We start from the raw sequence: 11,698 nt of genomic DNA, 5'->3' as shown, positions 1-11,698 counted from the left end.
ATGATTGACTCAAAATGAAAATCAAATTATTGCAGTATGATTCCTGCTCTGATACCAAATGTAGTTGTGATTAAATCGAGAAGTGAAATGAGATTAGAAAAATAAACAAAATCAGAACACTCAGCGTAAATAAAATCTTGTTTCAGCTCATATTATGCTTCCTTGATACAACGAGAGTGAGACATAAATGATGCAAAAGTTCTAATATATCTACTGTACCTCCTCCTATTTATAGGTGAAAAGAAAGCATACAAAAAATAAAAAGGAATCGACAATCAAGTTTCGAAACAACAATGCCTTTGTAAATAACATTACATCACATAACGAACACTACTACAATTTCGACACCTTACAACTAACTTCGACACCTACAATGGTCAGTTTTCAAACTAGAGTGAATCTCTTGCAATTTTGTCTTCTCGGTTTTGAAGAGAGATCCCAAACTCTTCAAAGCTGCATATGTTGCAGTGGTATTGGACTTGAAAGTGGTTTTGAAGTTTTCCATGAATGTTGTAGTGCTAGCAATTAGTTTATCGACTTTTTCGGTCTTGTTTTTGCAGATTTCAGCAGAATCAACAACTGCTTTATTGGATGCTTCAATGGTGGTGGAATGGTCCTTCTTGAGTTGTTCAAAGAGAGACTCGACGGTAGCTTTAGCGTATGCATCCGAAGATGAAGCCTTTGTAGAGAATCAGTTGGTTAAGCTTTTCATGAATGGACTGAAGTTTCCCTTTTGTAACCTGCACCTCATCTTCACTCTCAGTTCGGATCTGAAAAGGACTGTAAGTAAAACCTCCAAGATCTTCGTCTTCGTCATCACCAAAGATCATATCTGGGTCATCTCGGTTAACAAGCGAAACAGGAGGAGTAGTGTGAGACGAAATGCCTGAAGTTTGAGCCCCCGTATCAGATACGTTGACTATGACTTCAGGGTTGGATGAAGTCTTGGGTGGGATTGTGGAATCAGTGAAGATTGGATTAGAAAGAGAAATACTTGTTTGTGTTGATGAATAAATAGGTGGAGGGCATGGACCAATTGTGATTGGAATTGAAGAAGCTGAAGGTGATGGAGGAGGAGAAGGAGCAGAATCATTAAAAGGTTGAGTTACCTCTGGATTAGGATTCGGTTCTTCAGTCCGAATGTTGTCACCCTCCTCATTTTGAACTTCCTCATTGTGAACGGGTTCTTCCTCCTCATTACGAACTAGTTGGTGGTCCTCAATCCGAATATCTGATTGAGTCTCAGAGTCTGAATATTCGTTGTTACGGGGGGTGGGAGACTTTCGCTTGCGAGCGGACTGCTTTCGCATTTTAGGAGCATCCGTAGAGGAAGTTGTTGCAGCCTTTCGCTTTTCAGGTGAAGGTTTCGCAGTATCTGAAGGACCTTCCTTAGCAGTAGTTTTCTTCTCCTCTTTCTTAGAACCCTTCCCCCTTTCATGGGTTTATTAGCAGCATCAATGGTTGCTTGAATTTCCGGGGTAAGAGGACGAAACCCCGAAGGAGTAAGTTGGCGAAACCCTTCCAGAATTTTGCTTGAAGCCGATACATCGTGTAACATAACCTCTATTATGGATCCAATGAAGGAAAATTTGGAGTTATCTGCGACGATAATCCCTGTTGTATGGAAAGTTGAAACAGAGAAAGCAAGAGCGTCTTTCATCATCGACACGTTATGCTTGACGATAGCCCTTTGAACAATCAGGGACTAGAATCGTGCACATGATATTTCAGTGTGACGAGTTGTTGAGAGAGTGCAATGTATCACCTGAGCCCATAGAACCACTCCAAAATCCACATTCAATCCTGTATAGATGCCATAGAGAAGGGTCAAGAACAACTTACTAGCACAATCTGACCCTGTTATCCTTTCAGAGAACCCTTTGAACAGAAGAGTAAATAAGGCGTTCCATTGTGGGGGTAAATTTGATTTCCAGAGTTTTGAGATAGTCGATAGAGTCTCCTTGTACCCCATCTGATAGAACATCTCCATAAGTGCAACATTGGAGATTGATTCCGGGTTGATCATGTCTTTTGATTGAGGAATCCCTAGGAGTGAACAAAATCTGGATTTGGTGATTGATGTTTTCTGATTGTGAATGTCGAAGATAATTTTGTTTCCCACCTTGATGTAGCTTGCGGAATAATATGCCTTGGAGAGTAGGGACATTAGAACATCCTCCATCTTTGTTAGAGCGTGAACCAGTGGAGAATATTTGAGACACTCCACAATCGGCAGAAGATAGGGCTCATATTTGCAGGGCTGTAGATCAATGATCAGATTCTGGTGGGGTTTTACAGTCAGAAGAGTAGAATGAATGGTTTGATCGTGAGCTGATGATGAAGTCGCCATTGTTGAAGCTCGAGGAAGAAGATGAACAGTTCAAGCTTTTGATCGCCGAAAATCGTTTGAGAGGATTTTGAAAGTGATAATGAGAGAGGAACCGTCAAAACCTTTATATACCATTCGATTTCTGAGGAAAATCCAGAGAGAGAGTGCATCGATTACTGAAACGTCGCCTGAAAAAGCACGACTTGACAACTGTAGATGTCAAACCCGTGCATCATACGGCGGAAAAACAGCAGTCCGTTCTAAATTCGCACACGCCTTTTTGAATTCTTATCATCAGAAATTCCCGCGTCATCATCCACCTTTTGCAGTTAAACATGCTTTGACCCATCTATTACGAACCTTCGTTTTTTTGAAAACTTGGGCTACACTTCGAACCTGAAAGTAACATTAAGAACCACGAACAAGACTTTTGGAAGATCACAAGGACCTTTGTGCAAGAGTGTTAAAGATAAAGAAATAAATCAAAGTATATTTGGGAAATTTTGTGATGTCTATATTAAGACACAAAACTGTGGATCCCGGGCATAGATCTCTTCCTTCGAAGTCAAGAGAGACTAAGAAGTGCATGGGTGGTTTCCCGTTGAAATACGATCAGATATTTGATAAGAAACATTGAAAGGCATCTTTTAATTTGGCTCATAGGGTGGCCGACTCTCCAACCAAACAACGAACTCAATATATGTACGAATGTCAGATGAAGTACTCGTGTGACCAGTGTAGTCAGTTGAACGAGTAGGTTTGGAATTATTTTAGTGACTAGACGAAAGTGTGAAATCTCAAAAAAAAAAAAAAAAAAAAAAAAAAAAAAACTGGATCTTATGAGAAGAAGTGACTTGGTGAAAGAACACTTCATAAAGATCTCGTAACAGAAAAAAGAGATTTCTTGGTCCAAACCACGAAGGTGGCTTTCATTAATTCCATGGTGAAAATCTAGAACAGTTAATTTTTCACCGTCAATGCATGTAAGTGTGTTGAATTTTGGATTTCACTTAGCTCGTGGTGAACGAAGCTAAGATCATCAACTCATATGTTTCGTAACCATAAGCCTTAGTGGTATGGATGAGAGTCTCAAGGGTTACATTTATGAATACGAAGGCAAATGGAGAAGAGTGAAGGTGGTCCCAGAGAAGTAAATGTACCTCTGCTATGCGAATATGACCAAGCAGATAGCTCTTAACTCAAGATGAGAAAAGTAAGGTAGCTCGTGACTAATGTGAATTTAACAACCTAGTTTGGAAGAAACGAATGGTAGATTCGATTCATTAAGGCTTCACATAGAGTATTGAGGCTTCGGACAACATGTAACAACATGCTTCTAGGGACACTTAGCTAATACATAGATAAATAGAGTTATACCTGCCCCTTCACATGAATTGAGATTTGATACGAATCTGTGCCTCCATGATCTTTTTAAGGTATTTTTGATAGTTTTGAACTTTGCGAAAAACAAATAAATAAAACAAACACGAATAAAATATTTATGTCTTTTGTGGTTTTTTGAAAAAGAATTAAAAACAGAAAAGATTAAAAACCGAATAAAGATAAGCAATAAAATACATCAAGTACAAAGGATATTTGAAAAATCTGAACCACGAATGAACAATAGACTGCAAACTACTACGAACGCTCGTACCGATTCGCAGTGTTAAAATAGACTGCGATTGAACAGTAGACTATGAACTACTGCGAACGTTCACACCGATTCGCAGTGTCAAACATTATATGTGCGAAAGTGGTTTTGGAACAGTTTCAGCTTCCATCATTCCAAGGCCTTGAAGAATCCTATTGAAGGTTGTTTCAGGTAAGGCCTGTATGAATATATCAGCCAACTGATCAGAGGATCTAACGAAATGAATTTCAACATTGTCGTCTTCTACATGATCCTTGATGAAATGGTACCTAAGTGCTATGTGTTTTGTCTTTGAGTGTTGAACTAGGTTGTGACAAATGTGAATTGCACTTTCAGAGTCATAGTAAAGAGGGATTCGTTCCATACTCAAGCCATAATCATGAAGTTGGCTTTGAATGCAAATAACCTGAGATGTACACGAAGTTGCAGCTATGTATTAAGCCTCAGCTGTTGATAATGATACGCATGTTTACTTCTAGGATTGCCAGCTAACTAATTTGTCATCGAGAAATTGGCATCCACCAGTCGTGCTGTTTCTATCTAAACCACATCCCCCAAGGCCAGCATCTGAAAACACTTGAACAAAGAATCCTAAATTCGCATGATACCATATGCCTAAAGATGAAGTTCGTTTTAGGTATCTGAAAATATTCTTGACTGCCACCATGTGAGGTTCGCGAGGATTTGCTTGGAACCTTGCACAATAACAAACGAAAAACATGATATCTGGTCTACTAGCTGTTAGATACATCAAGGAACCAATCACCTGATGATAAAGGGTCATATCCGCAGCTGGTTTTTCCAAAGATGGTGTGAGTTTCGTTCTGAATGCCATTGGAACCTTCACTTTAGAGTCTCCCACCATGCCAAACTTAGAGAGAAGACTCTTCGTATATGCTTCCTGATTTATGAAAATCCCTTCTAGTCCCTGTCTTATATTCAATCCAAGGAAAAATTTAATAGGACCCATGAAGCTCATCTCAAATTTTGTTTCCATCAACTTTCGGAATTCAGCTGTTAAGCTGGGATTAGTAGAATCAAAGATGATGTCATCAACATAAATTTGGACGATCATCAAGTGGTCATCCTCTTTCTTACCAAAAAAGGTTGGGTCAACCGAACCTTGTTTAAATTTAGAAATTTTAAGGAAACGAGTAAGAGTTTCATACCAGGCTCTCGGAGCTTGCTTCAGTCCGTAGACTACCTTATCCAAAATGTAGCAGTGATTAGGATACTTCTCATTAACGAACCTAGGTGGTTGTTCAACATATACTGTTTCTTCTAATTCACCATTCATGAAAGCGCATTTAACATCCATCTGAAACACTTCAAAGTTCTTATGTGTTGTGTATGCCAGGAATATACGAACAGATTCCAACCTTGCAACAGGTGTGAAGGTTTCTTCGTAGTCGATACCCTCTTCCTAGCAGTAACCCTTAACCACGAGTCTCGCCTTGTTTCTTATTACATTCCCTTCTTTATCCAACTTATTACGAAACAAACATTTCAAAACAACAACTGATGCTTCAGGTGGAGTAGGAATTAACCTCCAAACTTTGTTTCATTCGAACTCATTGAGCTCGTCTTGCATCGCTTGCACCCAATCAGAATGATCAAGAGCAGTGTTGATGGTTTTGGGTTCGATCTTGGATACGAATGAATTGAACATACAGAATTCCACTTTAGAGAATAATGCAGTTCGTTTTGCTTTTATCTGAGATCTCGTAAGAACGCCTACAGAAGATTCACCAATGACTTGGGTTTTGGGGTGATCTCTGGTCCATTTGACTAGTGGAGGATAATTTGGATCATAAGAAGGATCCAATTCAACGTTTACTTCTTCAAATTCTGATTGAACATCCGAATCGTCATTCGCATCCTTATTCTTCCCCTCGAATGACGAGTGGTCCTCTTCATCAGGAAGTGAATTATCTCCTGTGAATTGAGGTTCATGAGTCATAGTGGGCAGAGAGTTATCTGGGTCAGATGAAGGAGACGAAGTATAACCCTCCCCCTTCGATGGAATGTTTGTTTCGTGTGGAGTCGGTTGCACCCCCTGAGGATGTGCATTGGAGTCAGAATTCTCCCCCTGGACTGGAGTGCTCGTGTCTTCAGGCACGTTCGTAGTTGATGGCTGATCGTCCATGTATTTCGTGGCTTCATCAATTATCTTCTTCAATTCATCGACCTTTTTATCAGCTGCTTTCGCTTCAGATGTGATAGCCTTCTCTGGCTCATCAAATAGTAGCATGAATTCATCGTAGAGAGTGGAGATTGGAACACTGGCTGGACATGGCTTAGGAAAGATTTCCTCCGATTTAATCACCTTCGTCTGAATCCTCTTCATGTAGTTATCATCGAACGTAACATAGTAGGTTTCTTCGATCTTCTTTGAATGTTTGTTGAGAACCCTATATGCTTTGGAGGTCAGCGAATACCCCAAAAATATACCTTCGTCAGCTTTCACATCGAATTTGTTTCGTTGTTCCATGGAGTTGAAAATGAAACACCTGGAACCAAATACATGGAAAGACTTGACATTAAGTTTACGATTATTTATTATTTCGTCGGGAGTAATAGAGAATCGCTTATTCAGAATGGATCGATTATGAGTATAGCAAGCAGTTGCAATCGCATCCGCCCAAAAATAGAGAGGCAGACATGCGAAGGGTAGCATAGTTCTCGCAGCTTCACACAAAGAACGGTTTCGCCTTTCAACTAAACCATTCTGTTGTGGAGTATAGGGAGCAGAGAAATTGTGCGAAACTCCCTTTTCAGCTAGAATCGTCTAATGCTTGATTCTTGAATTCCAAGCCATTATCACTGCGAACATTGCGAACCAGCTTTCACAGTTGAAGCTCAATTTGCTTTATGAATTCTTTGAGTTTTGGAGTAGCTTCAGATTTCTGTTTAATAAAATACACTCAAGTGAAACGTGAAAAATCATCAACTATTACGAGAATGAACTTACTACCACCAACACTTTCAATTGCAGAAGGTCCAGAAAGGTCGATATATAGAAGTTTCAGTGGTTCAATAATTTTCGTGTTCACTGTGGTTGGATGACTTGTCCTGCTTTGCTTCCCCATTTCGCAGGCTGCACACAAATGATCCTTATCATATTTCAAGAGAGGAAGCCCTCGCACATGATCACTAAGAACGAGCTTGTTGATGTCTTTGAAGTTGAGGTGCGAAAGTCTTCTATGCCATAGCCAGATATCATCAGCGGTGCGAAAGTCTTCTATGCCATAGCCCTCGTATTAGGTTTAGATTCAAAGGATACATTTCTCCTTTTTGCTGTGACTTTAAGAGAACCGCTTTCATTTTCTTTTCGATTATTTTAGATCCTTCATCATCAAATGATACTTTTAAGCATGTCCCTACAACTAGTTGCAAAACACTGATAAGGTTGTGTTGTAAACCTTCCACATATGCCACTTTACGAATCGTAAATTATCCATTCGTTATCATTCCATAGCCTTTGATCTTTCCAAATGAGTTGTTTCCATACTTCACATTTCCACCATATTTGAGGGCTCGAAACTCTCGCAGCTCCTCCTTCCTTCCTGTCATGTGACGGGAGCATCCACTATCGATATACTATTCAGAGTCAAACTGCTCGTCACGAATGACCTGCAAAAATTAAGCAAATGTAGGAACCCAAAGTTTCTCGTGTCCTTGTGAGCCTTTTACAGAAAAAGGAAAAGTAATTGCTGGATCAACCATATAAGTACGTTTGACTAATGTGGTTTCATCTTTCTTAGTTATGGTGAAAACTTTTATTTTGTTATTTTTCATTTTCATTTCTTTAGAATCAGATTGACTTTGATTATTTTTTACTTGATTCTTAACGAATTCACTCTTAACTTTCTTAGGGTTAGTAGTCGATTTCTTGGTTTGAGCTTCAGAATATGAGACTAACTTTTCCTTTCCTTTGACATCTTTGGGTGATGCATGTGTGGGATGAGATTTTGATTTCTTAATGGGATTCTTTGGAGGAAAAGGTTTTTAAACAACGTTCCCTTTTGATTTGCAAGAATGACAATGCAAACATTCACTAGGATTTGCATGCGAACGAGATTTCGCATTCTGATTGGAAGATTTTTCTCTGCGAACATAGTTGGAATTTTGGGATTGCCAAAATTTCTTCCTTTCATTGAGATTACTCTGATATCTTCGATTCCTTAATCCTTTTTGCTCAGCAAGATGCTCAGTGGACTTGTGAATATTCACTTGAGGTTTCGATTTTCTAGCATGAGTTTCGTCCTTTGGTTTTGCGTTTCTAGCACCGCTTTCACCTTCCTTCGTCTTAGGTTCGCATTGAACTTCCTTGGTACCACTTGGGCTACCTTTCTCAAATGTTGAGCAATTTTTCAGTGGTTCTGCCACATATCTTCCTTTCACTCTCCATGAGGTTCTTTCTGACAAACCCTTCGTTCCGTCTGCATTATCTATAGGAGCGGACCAAAAGAACTCATCGCAACCTTCTTTGTTGTCTTCGTTGACGATGAACGTCAGTTTGACAGTTTCATTTTTGTCCAGTCCTTGAGTGGCAAACACTTGATTGGTTACAGTTTGGACTTTAGGGAAAATAGTTGCTTTCGCTTTTAATGTTTTTGGTTTATTTTGAGAAATACGTGCGAATTCAATCGAATTTTCAGAAATCAAACCTTTAGAGGTTTGTTTTTAATAAATTACGAGTAATCCACCTCATCCTCAAATTTCACTCATATCACTGTCCTCATCGAATTCAAATGTGCTTTCAACATTTATCTTATTTTTTGAACTCAATTTGGCACCGAATGAGTCGATTTTAGTACTGTCAGATTTGATTTGCTTCTTATCCTTTTCATCCAAAAGTTGTTTTAACATATTTTTGTGGTCTTGGACTTAATATATGATTTGATTCGTTCCAGTCCAACCCTGTATGCATCAGAAGTTTCGTCTGACAAAACTATGGATTCGCATTCAAGAAATGGTAAGATCATCTTATGAATTTTCTCACCAATTACACAATCAAGGTGCAACTAAGTAATGTTAAAGTAAAGCCTTTTAGCAATCAAACAAAAAATGTTACGTTGTTTTAAAAGCTTTAAATTGTCACGTTGCAAGTAAATTAATTGATCCCTAAACTTATACAACTCCGACTCGATCTTCTCAATCCACATTTGCCTCTCATCGCTTTTTGATGAAACCCTGCTAAATTGATCGGTTAGGTTAGAGTTTGTTAACCGAGTTCGTTTTAAATTATAACTAATGCTTGAAAAAGTGAATTTTAGGTCGTTTAATTCAGTTTCATATCTAGAAACAGGTATATTAAGAGATTCAAGAATGGAGTTTACCTTGTTAATCAGCTGTTCGCACTCATTGATCTGCTCCGGAACTGGTCGTGCTGCGAAACAAATGTCATCTCCTCTTCCACTTCCAGTGGCACTCCATTGCGTTTATGACCCATCATTCGTTACCATCAAGCATCTTCCTGCAAGCAGCAAACTCTCCTCTTTCGCAGTGAATGCCCTACCATGTGTGGGCTTGCGAACCTTATCGTCCACCGAGTCTGTTGACCAGACTTCAACTCCTCCAAACTCATTTTCTTCCACATTTTCCTGCACAATTAAAGCAGACATATATTTATCATTAGTTTTCTTCTTCTTGATTTCCTCTAACTTTCGCATGTGGTACGCCTCATCATATTCCCCTTCTTTTCTCTCATTCATCCTCCTCAGCATACAATCCTTTGCCAAATGGTTTTTGCCAAGACAATAGTTATAGTCATAGCCAGAATCTCCAATGACTTTTTTCTCCTTTTTCTCTTCCTCCTTTTGAGAAGTGCTTTTGTTCTCTTCTTTCACCCTTTCATAACTATAGCTGCCTTGCCAATTCCGGTTCTTGTTTGATGGAAATTTCTTCCTTGTGAACCTCTTCGGATTCAAGACCATTAAAGCAAACTCCTCATTGTTAAGATCACACTCAGAATGATCAGACTCGGACTCTTCCTCTGCAACAATCTTGCCTTACGCAACAAGAGCTAGAGATCCCATACTAGAAACAACTTTCGCTTCTTTCAACACTTCGCTTTCATGTGCCTTAAGAATTTCAACCAGCTTGGCCCAAGAATAAATTTTAAACTGCTCGTGCGCCTTGACTGTAGAAACAACTGCCATCCATTCGGATCTAAGCCCATTCATAAAAGTAACCTTTTGCTCAATCACCTCTCGTCCAATACCGTGTTTCGTCATCCTACTGAGAAGATGGTTGTAACGATTGAATGTCTGGCTCAGATTTTCTTTTGGCTTTTGTGCGAAGGCACCAAACTCCGAAAGCAGAAGTGTTTGCATAGAATGATCAAGATCTGCGTCAGTGGAGTAAAGTTCTTTGAGCCTATCCCAGATAGCTTTCGCAGTATCACACGAACTAACCAAACGGAAAGTATCGGCCTGCAAAGCGAATCTGATGATCCTCATCGCTTTGACATTGCTAATTAGTTTTTCTTTTTCGTCCTGAGGAACGTCCTTCACGTCAAGAAGCAGCTGGTTGTATTCCTTCTGTGTTTTGATAGTTCTTTTGGTTTCAGTATGAACGAACGGACCAAGAGTAACGGCTTCCCAGATAAGATAGCCATTATCGTCTGAACCAAGAACATAATCTTCAAATTGAAGAGCCCAAACCTCATATTCATGAGGAAAAAGAATTGGGATCCTTGTAGTTGATCCAATACTACTTGATATATTCAAGGAGTTAATATTAGAATCGCCGTGCGGCATGATGATGATTTCTTCGATACCTGTTATAAATCAGATTTTCAAAGTAAAACATATAATAGGGTAATACAAAGATCGATGTAAGCCGTCAGAAACACAATAAAGATGACTAAACAAGATCCTATATTAATGGAAACCCTAATAGCTCAACAAAAAGAAGAGATGCGTATAGATCATACAGTCTCCTGCTCTGATACAACTTGTTGAGCATCAATGCTACCAGTTGATCTAAAACCAATTGGTGTTAGAAAGGGCGCAACCATGCCCATATAGCGCATTCAACCCTCCAGGACCAGACATTCGTTTACGGCACTCCAAACCATCGTGCGAGGACTTGGTCGATGCCATTTCTGACCCCCCAACAAAAACTAAGTGTTATCAACGACAATGTTTAACTCGTTCGCAGTGCCGTTATCTTGGTTATCACTTGTTGGTTCTACAACTACTTACAGCAAGACGATGAAGATTGTCACATTCCAGTTGATGAATGACAAGAAGTTCAGGTTATCGAATAAGCTTTTTGCTCAGATTCTCAACATACCTAATGTTGAACTTTTCTACAAGGTAACAAATGAACAAGTAGTTCATATGTTTAATGAGATGGGTTATCAACATACTCTTACCAAGATCAGTGAATTCAAGTAGTATGGATTGCCTTGTATCTGGAATTCTTGTTTGGCATATATATTCGATGCTTGACGGGTCGAAGTGTGGGGTAAGATAAAGCTTGATTGGAGGTTTATGCTACGGTTGCAGGTATCTATTATGATCTATTGGTGGACTATGCTACTCAGTTGTGGGATGAGTTTGTGAAGAGCATTGGTAACACGAATGCTAAAGACGGGATTTCTTGTGCTCTATACTGGAGTCTAATTCTTCAGTTTGTTTAAGAGAAGGAAGGTATTCAAGTACCTGATAACAAAGAAACAGTTGATTTCTCTATGTATCATTATCCCA

At 39.2% G+C, this 11,698-nt stretch overlaps 1 protein-coding gene across 1 annotated transcript; it reads right to left on the bottom strand.

Annotated features, from left to right (window-relative positions):
* Positions 1 to 9,994: 9,994 nt before the first annotated feature.
* LOC145157567 (uncharacterized) lies at positions 9,995 to 10,744 on the bottom strand. Its single transcript, XM_079076594.1, has one exon. It carries the CDS (start codon positions 10,742 to 10,744, stop codon positions 9,995 to 9,997), a length of 750 nt encoding a protein of 249 aa, XP_078932720.1.
* Between the last annotated feature and the right edge of the window lie 954 nt (positions 10,745 to 11,698).

Source organism: Lactuca virosa, chromosome 2 (genome assembly GCF_052849685.1).
Source record: "Lactuca virosa cultivar CGN04683 chromosome 2, Lactuca_virosa_CGN04683_v6, whole genome shotgun sequence".
NCBI classification, from domain to species: Eukaryota; Viridiplantae; Streptophyta; class Magnoliopsida; order Asterales; family Asteraceae; genus Lactuca; species Lactuca virosa.
This window is presented reverse-complemented; position numbering and strand designations above follow the sequence as displayed.

What these genes read in the sequence shown, in the direction of transcription:
- LOC145157567 (XM_079076594.1), bottom strand. Translation starts at nt 10,744, where the DNA reads ATGCCGCACGGCGATTCTAATATTAACTCCTTGAATATATCAAGTAGT.